Here is a 14,450-nt window from a genome sequence, read left to right as displayed (position 1 = left end):
TGACACCACACACTGCGAGAGGTGTGTTTGATGTGTGCTGTGTACATCTTGATAATGAATAGTGGGACTATCTGGGCTTCACACTCTGTTTTAGAGAGACAAGAGCTTCAGGGCTCCCCCATCCATGACCAGCTAATGGGAAAAGCTGTTTTATCACAAGGCCCCATCTCCACGCGGTGTTTATCTGGAGAAACACATTTTTTACTCGACATATTTACGGAAAAAAGAAAAAAACACTATTCCATCTCCCAGGAGAGAGGAAATGTGCTAAATGACAAAGTAACACCTCAGAAGGAAATATTTTGTTGAGATTTTCGGTTTCAAAACAGATACCTTCACATACCGTCTGTGCTACAACAATGCAAACTAAAGCTGACCTCGAGTGTAGTTACTTATGAATAAGTTGATTTGTCTGAAGCTGCACAACAGGTGTAATAGAAAGTGGAAAACTGCATCCTGCTGATTGAAATATTCACGGTGCTGCAGACTCAAAGAATATAAATTCAACCCCAGTGCAAACATAACATGACCTCTGGGAGTGAACAAACATGAGACTTTAACATGCAGCTGCAAGGAAAGAGAAATTTAAATGTAACCACAGTTCTATGAGGAGGAGTCTGATACTGGGGAAAGGCTGTTGATATTTAGCTTTTTAGCTTTACTGTCCTGCTTGTGTACGGTCTCCCGTGCACAAGCCTGAATGTGCACCAGACACAGTGGAAGAGTAGCTATAGTTAGAGTTAAAGTTTAGTGGATCAGTCCAAGCAGTTTGCTTGTTTTCCATTTACAGAACTAGAATTGTGCACAAATACACACAGCAAACTATGAGAAGATATTAATTGAATAAAAAATGTTGACAAAGTGTGTATTGAGTTAGTTTAATTGACGCCCCAGTGACAGTGGTGGGTGTGAAAGACATGTTGATAATATATGCCAAAATCACACCATATCTTGTAGGAGGAAACTGTAAAAACAAAAGGAATTGTGAGATTTTCCACTTTACAACTGTTTCTAGGTACTCATCTGAGATGTATGGTTTTGTCACAAGATTTTACCAAAGCAAAGCTTAAAAAGGGGATATACACATGTATATCAACAAAATCCCTTTATTCTATGTGTTCCATCCTAAAATTTCCCAAAAATAAACAATTTGATCTAATCAGATTCAGTTAAAAACTAAAAATTCTGCCTTCCTCAGCTCAACTGTGAAGTTATTTGTAACTCAGCTGTCACTAACTGCCACCTGACAAAGATCCAGGGACTTTTTAGTGAAACTGGGCTGAACTGCAGGCAGTGTTTACACAAAGCAAATAAACCAATGTATGAAAAAAAAAATGAAAATGCAAGCAGCAAAATACAGTGTGTGGATTAATTATTGGTAACACCTGTGGACACTTTGGCTGATTTCAGTATTTTTCGAAATTTTTAAAAACTTTTTGTAAAACAAATAATCAAAGAACTATATATCTGTTCTATTTTTGAGTTCTCTCTATTTCTAGTCATGGCTGTGCCATTTTAATAGAGATGCAGGACTTTACATTGCAGTGAATATTAAGCCTACAGTGAGTAAAAATGTGACAGGAACAAGACATGTCCAGAAACTGGAGACATGTTGTGTCATTACACTTACGAACGGATTTACTGTGTGGTGTACTGTCAAGCTTTGCTTTTAGTATGCAACAAAACTATGTACTTTACTACTGTATCAGCAAAAGAGGGCTCCGCAGGAACTCAATCAAACTATACTTTTGGAAGACAATTCGACTTCATAAAGAAAAACATAAATGTTTGTTCTTTCGAAGTTCTAAATCCTGCATTTATTTTGTATTTAAACAGGGCCTTTTCAAAATGCTTTACCACTTTCTGCAGTTTGATGATGTTTCTTTATGCATTGCAGGGACAACAGAGAGCATCAATAATAGAGAACATGTTTGTATGCAAACCGACCTGCTTAAAAGCATTTCATTTTTAAATGAGAACGCATCAGGTCCTCATCCACTTTCGGTACTTAGAGTAGACCACGGTCAGAACGCCCCCAGTTTGGAAGCACAGACAGAAATATCAGCTAAACAGTGAATTACTGTGAATGGGATCAGCAGTAACACACACTTAAGCGACCTAAAAAACTCCCACCTAAAAAATTCAATAACAGTTTGTGTGAAAACTATATTGAGAAGGGTTTTTTTTTCCTTTTTACTGCTTTACTGTGCTGACAGGAAAATGAAGCTAATATATTGGTCTCTTCAAAGGAACCACATCCCATTTGCAAAAACAAAAATTTTAACTCACACAACATAGGCTGGTTTACTGCTGCCTATTAGTTAGTTTGCTCATGTCATTGTGAGACTTTTAACAAATTAGTTTGGGCATAAACTCTGGTTCTACGAGTAAAAGTTAGTAGTTCAGAGTCTGGAGGCTTTGGAGACATTAACGGAGATGACGTGTGCAGTTTCACTTTGTAGAAGACCGTCTTTGCTGTCTATGCTTACATTGATATTGATTTTTTTTTAGCTGGGCTTGTTTTAGGTAACTAAAATATGTTCAGCTAATGTCCCTGTCTACAGCTGCACATTCTGTAGAGTCTGTGCAGGTACTCAAGCCTGCACCAGTCACTGCAGGTAAAACACTGACCATGAATTCTTCATCCAACCGTTCAATAAGTTGAATGAACCTAGAACACTATAAACTCATCGACCATGGTTACATATTATTTAGAATACTCTATTGTATGAAAACTCTGTTAAATAACCCATATGTGCAGAAGGTCTTACAGATGGGGCATTTTGTTGTTGTAATCATATAAGCTGAAGACGACAGTCTATTGACTAGAAATAGTTAATAAAAAAAAACAGAGAACCTATATAGGCTGCTCTGCCATTATAAAGAGAAAAAAAAAACTGCATGGGGGAGTACAGTATATAATGGGAAGACAGACAAAGAGATGCAATGAATAGAGACAGAAAAAGAAACTCACGGCAGTCAGACTCATCAGACTTGTCCTTGCAGTCTGGATCTCCGTCGCACTTCCACGTCAGCCGCACACACTCCCCGTTGGCACAGCGAAACTCCCCCGCGGTGCAGTTGGCTCGGCGGTTAAGCAGGTACGGGACCCCATCACCGCCACAGCGTTCAGGCCCCTCGTCCGAACTGTCGGAGCAGTCGGGGTCTCCGTCGCAGCTCCACATGAGCGGCACACACTCGGAGGTGTTGCAGCGGAGGTGGTTTGGTCCACAGGTTAGAGGGGATGAACATTTGAGCTCATCGCTGCCGTCTCCACAGTCATCATCACCGTCACACACGTAGACGGTGGCTAAGCACTTGCGGTTGGCACACATGAACTCTCCACTGGGGCAGGCTTTGGCATCTAGAGGACAAGCAGAGAGAACGAAAGTCAGACATAAGTTTCAAGGACAAAGCGGGGACTGCTTGATCTGCCTTCACAATAAAGCAGGAAACTCAGTCAAGCATGTTTTACATCGTGGGCTGAGAGGCTGCTATTGAAGAAAAAGGCCTTTTCTTCAGAAACGACACCTTAACTCTGTTGCTGATCACATTGACAAAGAAAAGACCATCGGTGGAAAAGCTCTGTTTGGACCAGAGAAAGTGAGACCTACCATCAAGCATGGAGGCGGCAGTATTATGCTCTTGGGTTGTTTTGCTGTCAGTTGAACTGATACGTTACACAAAGTAAATGGAACACAGAAGAAGGGAGATTACCCCCACATTCTTCAAGAAAACCAAAAATCATCAGCCCGAAGGTTTGGTCTTGGATGCAACTGGGTGTTCCAACAAGACAATGACCCCAAACACCCATCACAAGCAGTAAATAAATGACTGAATCAAGATGAAATTGAGGTTGTAGTCTGGCTTTCTTAAAGTCCTGCTTAAACCCCACTGAGAACCTGTGGACAGTGCTAAAGAAACAAGGCAGTGTCAGAAAGTAACCTAATTTAGTTTGACTGCACCAAATCTGTCAAGAGGAACGGTCAAAGATACAACCAGAAGTTTGCCAGAAGCTTGTAGACGGCAAACAAATGCCGAACAACTGAGGTGAAAATGACCAAGGAACACGAAATCAAATGTTAGCATGGCTGTATGTATATTTTTAACCCAGAAGATTGTCATTTTGCCAGAGGACCTTCATTACATTTATGAAGGAACCAAAATCCAAGAGTATTTTTTGTGACAAAGACACATGTGCGCCAACCATTCCATCATAGAAAATTGAGAGATATAGGAATCACTGGAAACTCATTAGTGACATGATATACATGGTCTTTATAAGTGGATGTAAACTGTTGTTCATGAATGTGTATATATATTAAGTTTAAAAAAACTGCTAAAAAAGTGACATTTAACGAATATGTTTTAAGATAAGATAGGCTAAACTTTAATGATCCCTCACTGGGGATATTTACATAACATTTGCTTTAAAGTGAGCAGTTGTATTGTCACAACCCAAAATAAATCCAAACTCTATCCATCCATTCTCTATACACCGCTTTATCCTCACCAGGGTCGCGGGGGGTGCTGGAGCCTATCTCAGCTGACTCGGGCGAAGGCAGGGGACACCCTGGACAGGTCACCAGTCTGTTTCAGGGCTACATATACAGACAAACAATCACACTCACATTCACACCTACAGACAATTTAGAGTTATCAATTAACCTCAGCATATTTTTGGACTGTGGGAGGAAGCCGGAGTACCCGGAGGAAACCCACGCATGCACAGGGAGAACATGCAAACTCCATGCAGAAAGATCCCAGGCCGGGATTTGAACTGGGGATCTTCTTGCTGCAAGACGAAAGTGCTAACCACAACAGCACTGTGCAGCCCCTAAATCCAAACTGAATTTAACAATTTCAGAGACAGAAAATTGTACATCAGAGGTTCCATTTTTGTTCACTGTGAACAGAATAAAAGTTTCAGGACTGACTCCAGCTGTAGGTAGATGAAGGGAAGAAAAACCAGAGGCTTATTTGCTCAAATTAATTTCAAACAGACGAGCTCAGAGACAGAAATAGAGTTTCTCAGATAGGCTAGAAGTCAATAGTGGTAACGGAGACAAAAGGAGAGCTGGAGACGTAGTTATCTCAGAGAAGATGATGAGAGGCCTTCTCTACTACAGAGCGAAAGATAATAGAGTTCCCTTTGCCATCCTTCTGCTCCCTGTGATGGATCTCTATCATGGTACTTTTTCAAAACATCGTTCTCTTCCTGGTGTGTGTGCTCTGAGTCTCTTCTTTCTGTCAGCAACAAGAAGAAAGCAAGAGATCTGTCTTACATAAAGAAACACTACATCAGATTTCCACTCTTTTGGTTTGGAATTATTTTCACTCAACTACTGCAATGTAGGTTTTAATGCTAAAATAATTTAGAATAGCTAGCCTGTTGCACAATAATAAGCTTATGTCATAAAAAAGAAGATTGAATCTGAGTGTTAGTGTCAGTAAACAAAACGGTCTACACTCAGCACTGTGCCTTAGATGAAGAAATTATGTATTCTCAGGATGTCTTATTGTTATGCACATCATAAAACACAAATACCAACACATTCTGACCAGTCAGTGATTAATATAACAAACATGACTAGACTGCCATGTGATCCAATTAGAAATGCATTAGCGGTTGATCATTGTCAGACTGCTGTAGAAGAAAGTCTTTCGTTTCATATAACCTCTTTCCAAAGCCTTGAGGCTCTGTGTGTGATGTTATAAAAATGGTCAGTTAAACGTCAAAATAACAGAGTCAGGGCATTCCCTCATTGCTGTAAAGTCAAAAGGTCACATTACTACAATATGCTATTCTACTCAACAAAGCCTGAAAGCTGTGCATATTAACTATGAATGCCACAACAGAAAAACCACAGAGAGAGGGAGAGAATTACAGTGTAATGTTCTGCTGGGAAGCCTTAAGTCCTGGCAATGATGTGGATATAAAAGTGTATTACTTTGACATATACCACACATCTGAACGTTGTTGCAGAACAAGAACACCTTGACATGGCAACAGCACTCTACAAACAGGACAATGTACCCAACCACACTGTAAAAACTGCACAGAAACAGATTGAGAAACATGAAAAAATGCCCAAAACAAACTCCCCAAATCCTAATCTAATCGAACATCCAGAACAAATACAGTCTGCCTAGATCTGAAATAAACCTGATCCACAGAGGTCCCACCAAACAACCCATAAGACCCAGAAGACCAAAGGATACACTGCTAATGTTCTGGTGCCGGAGCTGTCCTGGTGACACAAAAAGGATCTACACAATGCTAGGTCTTCATGCTGTAGCTGATCTACATATATAGCGCAGAAGAGTGAATCTAAAATGATGCTCTGCACTGTAAAGATGTCATTTGTGTGACAGAAACAGACCTGTGACAAATTAAAGGAAAAACCAGCATGAAGTCTCATGATAAAGTGTTCAGCCACCATGAGAACCAGAAGAGCTCCTATCTTCCCTGATTCTCCACATTTCTGGAAATCTGCTGTAGGAAAAACCAACATTCGTTTTATTAATGTTGTATTTTTGGCCTTTATCATAGAAGACAGTGGAGAGAGAGACAGGAAACATGGGTAGAAGAGTTGGGGAACTACATGCAGTAAATGGCCATGGACTGGATTCAAACCCATGACCGCTGCGTTGGGGACTTTAGCCCTTGTATAAGGGGTCGCCACCATTCTTTACCAAAAATATTCATCATTTTGTGTGTCAGCCAAAAATCTCCCAAAGGTGTTCATGTGATGTTGTTGCTGAAGACCACAGCGTGTGATCCACATCATTGAACCATTCGGTGACCCCCTATGGACAGGAGCATTGCCATCCTGGAGAAGAGCACTCATCAGGATTAAAATGTTTGTTAATGACAAGATTGTGATCACACAGAGCAACTTTGTATTGATTTTCAGTGACTCTGTTCTCTAAGCGGACAGTTGCAGCCTAATCATGACAGCAAAAGTCCAACCACAGAATCACAGAACCACCAGATCTCCTCATTATAGGGTTCAAGTGTTCATTTATTTTTGTTGTAATGAATCTGTCACCTGTCTTTTTTTTATTTGCAAAAATGTTAAGTTAAATGCAGTTTAAGGCATAAAAAGACCTTCACTGTCACATTAAATACATCCGTAAAGATGTGATTTAAAAGAGGCCTTGCTACTCTGCTCTACTAGACTAGTTAGGTGTTAGCAGGGATGGCTAACTTTGTGCTACTAGAAGATAAGCAACTATTATATTCATGCATAAATGATACGACAAATTGTCTCAGGTGCTGGAGCTTCACAATTTAAATTATAGGAATAATGTTAGAATTAATAGGCAAATAAACTTTAGCTAAGTCTACTTGGGACTATTTTATCACGTGCTACAATAAAAGAGCAGTAAGAGCAGATTTAAATTCCCCGTTGCTATGGCATCATGTTTTGTTGTAAGTTACTCAAAAAGTCAGCCTGGTCTTGACCAAATTTTTACCTTATGCCTCGAAATTACTTTTTTATTGTTCCACAAATATAACTATTTCTGTGCAGGAGATAATGGTTTCTTCTGTGCTTCTCCTTTTTTTTTACAAAGCTAACATCAAGGCCTTTATAAATCCTTTTCTCTCTGCCCCTTCCTGTTCCAGCTTTTTCTCCATCTAGTCATGTCTAGCTTAAAGCCTGTGAGGAGAGCTGGGCTTCCCGCTGTGAGCCCGTAGCTGCACAGAGGCCGGCATGGGGAGAAGAAGAATTTGATATTTACACGAACCACAGGGAGATGGGCTTCAACACCGCTGCCTTTGGCTGTTACGACGGACGGTTACAGGAGAAGATGCAACATTTTACACAGAATCAGCAAATTGTGAAGCTGCAGCATATCGTCACTGACCCGCAGTATCAACCTTAGACATCACTTCTAACTACTACTGATACTTAGATCAGAGCAGGGGTCTGAATTTAAATAGCTACAGAATGAACCGGTTGGAATGTTACCGAATAGATATAAAAGGAATCAGCATTTAACTACTATTTAACCTACTAATAGTCTGTGGGCTGCTAAACACTACAAGCAAATAGAATCAAACTTAGTTTAACTCCATAAAACCCGCTGTTGGCAAAATACATCAGTGCTACTTTTTTAAATATTACTTTCTATTAAATATGTGAGCATTTATATATATAATTTATTTATGCTCATTTTCTTTTATATTTGGGTTTACATACATGATTATTATTATTTATATTTTTTAGTTTTAACATTTTTTTTCTATATTTGCATCTCACAGGGTTATACCAGAAAAAAAAGGCAAATGCAATATCATAGAACACTGTTTAAAAAATATGCAAAAAAGGATAAAATAGTTATAAAGCGGAAAGTTGCAAAATTCAAAATCTGTCAAAACAGTAATAATAATGGTTAAAACACAATAATAACAAATATCTGTAACATTTTTTGCTGATTTAAATCCAATTAAACCATGTTATTTATGATTAGACATTGTAAAAGAATTCATTTCTATTCATAAAAATACAGATTTTTTTTATGTGACATTTTTTACTCTTTTGACCCGTTTTGTTTTTTGTTTGTTTGCTTTACAGTAAACATTTTTTCTGTGATTTTACTAGTTATCTCTAATTTAACAAAACAGGAAATAAAATCTGTAAAATAACAGCAAAGTGTTTTTTAAAAAAAAGCAGAAAAAGGTTGATCTTTTACAGTGTAGAGTGTGAAATATTGAACATCATGAGCACCGTATGTCAAGGATAACTGGGTGAATATATCTTAGCTCGTAAACACCAGATGCAAGATAGTCTTCTATTTACTATCCTGTGTAATTACACCATATGTTACAATCGCTGTTTTTTCCCTGTGTAAACATCAGTGTTTAATTAATTCACTGGTACCATCGTGATTGCCAGAGAGGCAAGGGGAAAGCAGCTGAAATGAAAACAAGTGTTGTGGATGGAGTTCAGCGAAAGGGTTTACATTCATTAATATTAGACAAGCTGCATCTGACTGAAGAGTTCCGTAACTACTGTCCCTGCTACCCACACTCTATACTAATTTGGCACTAAATAATTCAGGAGATTCAATCAACATATGCATTATTACACATGGGGAAGCCCATTAGTAACGTACATGAGTGGCCTGGTTACAGAGAGACTTTGTTCTCCAGTGGGAGAACTGAGTAAATGAATTTCAAGACTTTTGAGCAACTTGGAGCACACAGACCAGCTGCCGATAATGTTTTACGATTCACTGGGTTTGAAGTGATAAATAAGTCACAGAGGGACCCAGAATTTCACCCCGTGGGTTTTTTAGTCATATTTATTATCTATTTATTTACACAACTTGGTACAGCTGCTCGAACAGAGGCGGGGAAATTACTTTTGCATGAAGGAGGGTATTTGCTAGAAATGAACAAGCTTTTTAAATTAAGCCTTCATCGTTAAAATGCAGCCACAGAGCAGCTGCAGCAGGTAAAATGTCCTCTAAAGCAAACACTTACGTCAGCAGGATGATGTTAATATTTACTGCATTCACCATCTTTAAGTAGTTTGACTGCCGGGTAGTATTTGCCAAGAAGCACTAAACACACAGTACAGCTGAGTGGAATGTCTTCAGTGGTCCGAGGATTTGGTCTTAAAACAAAGATAAACTGAAGTGAAGTGTTGACCTGCTGATGGGATTATATGGAAAGAAAAAGGGATGACCAAATTAATTGGAGTTTAGGCTCTGGGAGACATGATTGCAGGTACCTAATGGTTTGACAACCAATTCCATAGCTGTGAGATTTCACTGCAAAATTAAAGAGAGATATATATATTTTAAAATCTGGCTCACACAGACACTTGATGAAAAGTCAGAGGATGTTCAAATCAGTAATAATTATCCTCTGCAAACCGTAAATATCTGTAGATTTTACACTTCTTGGAATGTAGAGGAGCTACAGCAAATCACGCTGTAAAAATTTAACATTAGTCAACATGTTTTGACCACACAATTTCAAATTGTTAATATTATTTCACAGATTTTTCCTCTTATGAAATTACAGGAAAAAAACTTCTATTCCGTTTATAAAACTTTAGATAATATCCACACAAAACTTGTGTTTTTAGACAGATTATGATTTGGGTTTTTACAATTGAATTATATAAAAATGCCATTCTAATGACAATTGAATAAGCCCCAGGGGCTGCTGTTTTAGGAATATTATTTGCTGTTCTGTTAGAGGAAAGACCCCTATAGCCAGCTATAATTTTTAATAATAGGTATATTTTAAAGTTTTTCACAGCATTATTACACTCAAATAGTGTAGTAAAGACATTACAGCAGTGCTGTAAACAGAATTTCTGACTGTTGTTTAATCAGTTATAATAAGCAATTTGGGCTTAAACTGCTGATAGAATAGAATTTTCAGTTCCTTCATTTTATTTCAAAATTTAATTTAATTATCTATAATGAAAGAGTCCTATAGTCCTTTTCTACCTATACTGCATTTAACATAAATACATAGAAAGTATACAACAGCGTGAACAATAAAATCTTGCCACATGCTACACCTTTCTTTTTAAACTCCTTTAGTGCAGAACCTTTGCTATGACTCCCACTGCGGTAGTCAGAGGCTGGCAGCGTAACCCACTTTTTGTGGCAGCTTTGATGATGGGAGATTGTTGCCCGCGGCAACCAGTGGCCAGGATGCAGAGGCAAGAGATGACTGGTCGCTGTGCTCACATTAGCATTACAGCTGATGAGTGTGTTTCTGTGAAGAGCCTGAATGCATGAAGGAGGACACAATCAAGTGTGAAAGGTAGAGAAATTATTTTAGTGTGGGAAGAGGGAAAGAGGAAAAAGAGGGGGAAAAAAGACATCCAGGTTGTTTATAAGCATACAAAAACAAATTTTTTATTTGTCCGTGTACAAATACCTCTGAGCATGTCAGACGCTGTCGGTGCAGCTTAGCATCGCCTCGGCGAGTCTCATAGCTATTCATAAATTTAAACCTAAGGGACAGTTCAGACCTGTCTGCTCTGCTCAGCCAACTGAGGTCCACTGCAGCAAGGTCATCCAAACACACGCCAACGCACACACTAGCACAACATCCAGCAAAGGCAACTCTATGGAGGTAAAACAGACTCACACTGCCGGTCGGTTCAGACAGGCCACAGCACCTCACCGGGGGAAACGGCTAAGTGGCTGCCCTCTCACTGATGCCACACAATTTACAGAGCAAACACAGTCGTAACACAGATGTGACAACTCTCTCATCTACACTAACAACCAGGAGTCCCTGATATCATTACTGCCTGAAAAGGTGAGCTAACCGAGGGCCAAGAGGTGAGGACAAAGCAGACACAGAACGAGAGCCGAGATGAGACAAAACACCCCACATTTAGCTGAATAGAAAACCTGTCTAGAATTTGATTAGCAGAATGAAATTAGGGAGAAATTTTTGTCAGTGAAAGCACTTTAGACCTGTAAAATGGCCTTTTGTAAACATTTATCTCTGGTACGTGCCAGTTCAGTTTCATCACAGGGACACCGAGACAGGTGGGAGGAATGCAGGACGTAATTGTTTGTCTCGTAACTACCCAACAGTGTTAAATATGAATAAAGCAAAGAAGCAAAAATACACCCTCGCTGAAATATCGTATGCACGCAGCAGACAGTCAACTTAACTTGACATTAAGTGCAACAGCAAACACACACAAATGCTCAATCCAGACTGTGCCTCGTGGGAGATCCCAGTAGACACATGTGCTCAAAAGAAAATGCCCTGTGAGTAAGTGCACATTAATCTCCACATCGCTGAGGGTTGAGGACACAGTTCAACTTTCTTGTAGAGCCTCTCTGGAGCCGCTGCTTAATGTAATGTTGATCAGGGAAAGCTTTCTCTGGTGAGGGCTAGATTCTACTTAATACATAATTCAGCATGTGGATGACTCAATTAGCAGGATGCCTCTGCAAGATTTACTTTTTGCAGTCTGCAGCCGGCTATGAATTCCCACTAATAGCAGAGAGCGCTGGAGCTAACTGAGAAGGTTCCAGCTCTGTCAGTTTTGGGTGTGCAAATTTTGCACACCAAGTTGAGCAAATAGAAGAGGAAGTGCAAAGTGTGTTGCTCACTGTAAGCAGGATGAAGCATGAGATTGCTCACGACAGCATAAAAATAAAATAGACAAGAAAAATAAACGGCAAGAAAAAGGATGCTCATTTTTAAATCTGATGGTTCAATGAATGTTCAACCAAATGTTGTCCCTGTTGGTCATCTTTTTAGGCTGGTTTGAGCATTTACACTCTAAAAACAAATGCTTGGGTTCAACAACAGCAACAACTCTCAGATGTAGGTCGCTTTGGATAAAAGTGTCAGCTAAATGAAATTGTAGATCAACAAAATCAGACAGTCTTCATTAGTCTCCGAGTTCTGACATCGTCTAAGGAAATAATGTTCAAGCAAGAAACTATGCTGCATTAGAGGATTTAGCCTCTCATTTGCAATCAGTGGTAGGTTTTTATCACCCTTTGCTTAATAATTGTTGGTACAAACACGAGTTATGTTTTTAAGCATTTGAAATAATGACATAAATGTAGTGAAAAATGATAGCCTAGCCGCGCTAGACCCATGTTTCTGAAGGCACAAGGGTCTAGGGCCGCTCAACAGGGAGGAAGGCGGGCTAAAAGGTTGTCTTTCAAATCACTCTGCAGCAATTGGGTAGGTATACAACCAATCAGTGCAACAAATAGGCTGACGGAGTTCCTAGAGCGCCGGCAGATTGTGGCTAAGTCCCATTAGCTTCCCAACCAGCGGAGCCAACTGGTATATTAAGGATTTGCCATATCCCGTCGGCATAAGTCCAAATACGTCTTTCTTCTCAATGAAACACTTCAGTGCCGTCCTTTGTTTATCTTTCAAGTTGAATTTTAGCTTCAAATCTTTAAGGGCTGTGGCCAAAGCCGAGTCGAAAGATAACTGTTTATTGTGCGCTGGTTGTTTCTGTCAGAATCGTCGCGCCTCTGTCGTCACCTAGTTACGCCCGCCTTCTGACTCTACACTTCATGGTGATTGGTCCGGCCAGTTTTAGGAGAATCCAGCCTTCTGGAGGGTAACTAGACCCACCCTGGCAGAGAATTAAATCCGTTGCCGTGGGTTGTCTGGTGCGGCTAGGCTAGAAAAATGAAGTTATCAAGCCAGTTTAAATTACACACAATGTTAAATTGATGCAAATACGAGCATTATTACGTCAACACACCTAATCAAAACAATGTTTGCAACTTAAACAGTGGATGAAAATCAACAAATCAGATGCTCCAAAACTTCAGAACCGCTTTGATGATTCAAAGCAGTCTGACACATTATGGAGCAGCTGGTTTTAATGTGGCGGCTGACTGGTGACACCCAGAAAGTAAAAGTGAGTTTAAATCTTAAACCGAGTAAAACTTGACACTCTGTTTGACAGCAGCTATTTCTCTCATCACGCTGTAGTTCGGGACACCTCAGACACGTCCTATCTTTTCTAAGCCATCCGTCATTATTTATTATGAGATACAGCTCTTTATGGTATACGGTGCCAACAACCACCTATTACTAGGCGGACATTTCTGACAATCGGGGAGCGTAAATAAAGCCACAGGGCTCAGTGAAGTGGAACATAACTTCACGTCAATCACTGGAATAAACATTGCTTTGATTTTCCCTCAGTGGATACTGACAGGCCTGCAGGATGGAGGGTCACCAACAGTGTCCAATAAATGATTCACCTGTCAGTCCATGTCAACTCAATAATTTAATAGCAACCAAGTGCAAATAGAAACTAAGTTAGGTGCATGTCTTAGTTTACTTTACTGTGCAACTGTGAGAGGCTAAAGGTCCGGTTATGTGAACTGTTCATTGACACCAGAAGACAAACATGATAATAGATGCTTGGAACAGCTACACAGAGAAGTGGGGTGAAAAGGTCACAGAAAACTTAAATTCAGTCTTTTGAATATTTCAATAACTACATATTTTTTTAGAAGACATTATGACTTTGTACTCAGTTGCTCACAGTAAAAGTGTGAGAAAATCTGCATTAAGAATTGAAAAATAAGTTCTGTTCTAGATCAATGTTGGCTTCTTTCTTTAAGCGGGTCTGAATATCAGATGGTGTTTTTCAGAAAGTTATAGAAACTGGCCAACATCAGTTATATAAAGTTACACAAAAGAGACAATGTAGATCCCGACCTTCAGTAAAAGGCTTTTTAGTGATGAGACTGTCTAAACAGCATGTCTGGAGCTGTTCTACCAGAAAAGGTGATGGAGCCACTGAGACATTTTGTATGAACTAAGCTGATTCTACTGCAAAAGTTTTACTGGATGCTGTAGTAGCCTTTTAGTTTCCTGTTAGCACTTGGTGAGCCCCTTCAAGTTTGGATGCTTTCATATTTTGGAATACTACAGCTGTAACCAAAGGTGATTTGGAACTACA

The 14,450-nt window shown here is 39.5% G+C and overlaps 1 protein-coding gene across 3 annotated transcripts in view; it reads right to left on the bottom strand.

Moving 5' to 3' along the window:
* Nucleotides 1-14,450, bottom strand: part of LOC110950754 (low-density lipoprotein receptor-related protein 8-like) — a 103,322-nt gene that overhangs the window by 38,173 nt on the left and 50,699 nt on the right. For all 3 annotated transcript variants that reach the window (XM_022193514.2, XM_022193513.2, XM_022193515.2), the window contains exon 5: nucleotides 2,975-3,364. In XM_022193514.2, coding sequence (XP_022049206.1) covers nucleotides 2,975-3,364 — 390 coding nt within the window. The remainder of the gene's footprint in view (nucleotides 1-2,974; nucleotides 3,365-14,450) is intronic.

The sequence above is a fragment of the Acanthochromis polyacanthus genome, chromosome 9 (genome assembly GCF_021347895.1).
Source record: "Acanthochromis polyacanthus isolate Apoly-LR-REF ecotype Palm Island chromosome 9, KAUST_Apoly_ChrSc, whole genome shotgun sequence".
In the NCBI taxonomy this organism is placed as follows: domain Eukaryota; kingdom Metazoa; phylum Chordata; class Actinopteri; family Pomacentridae; genus Acanthochromis; species Acanthochromis polyacanthus.
The sequence above is the reverse complement of the archived record's forward strand: the minus strand, read 5'-3'. Positions and strand labels throughout refer to the sequence as shown.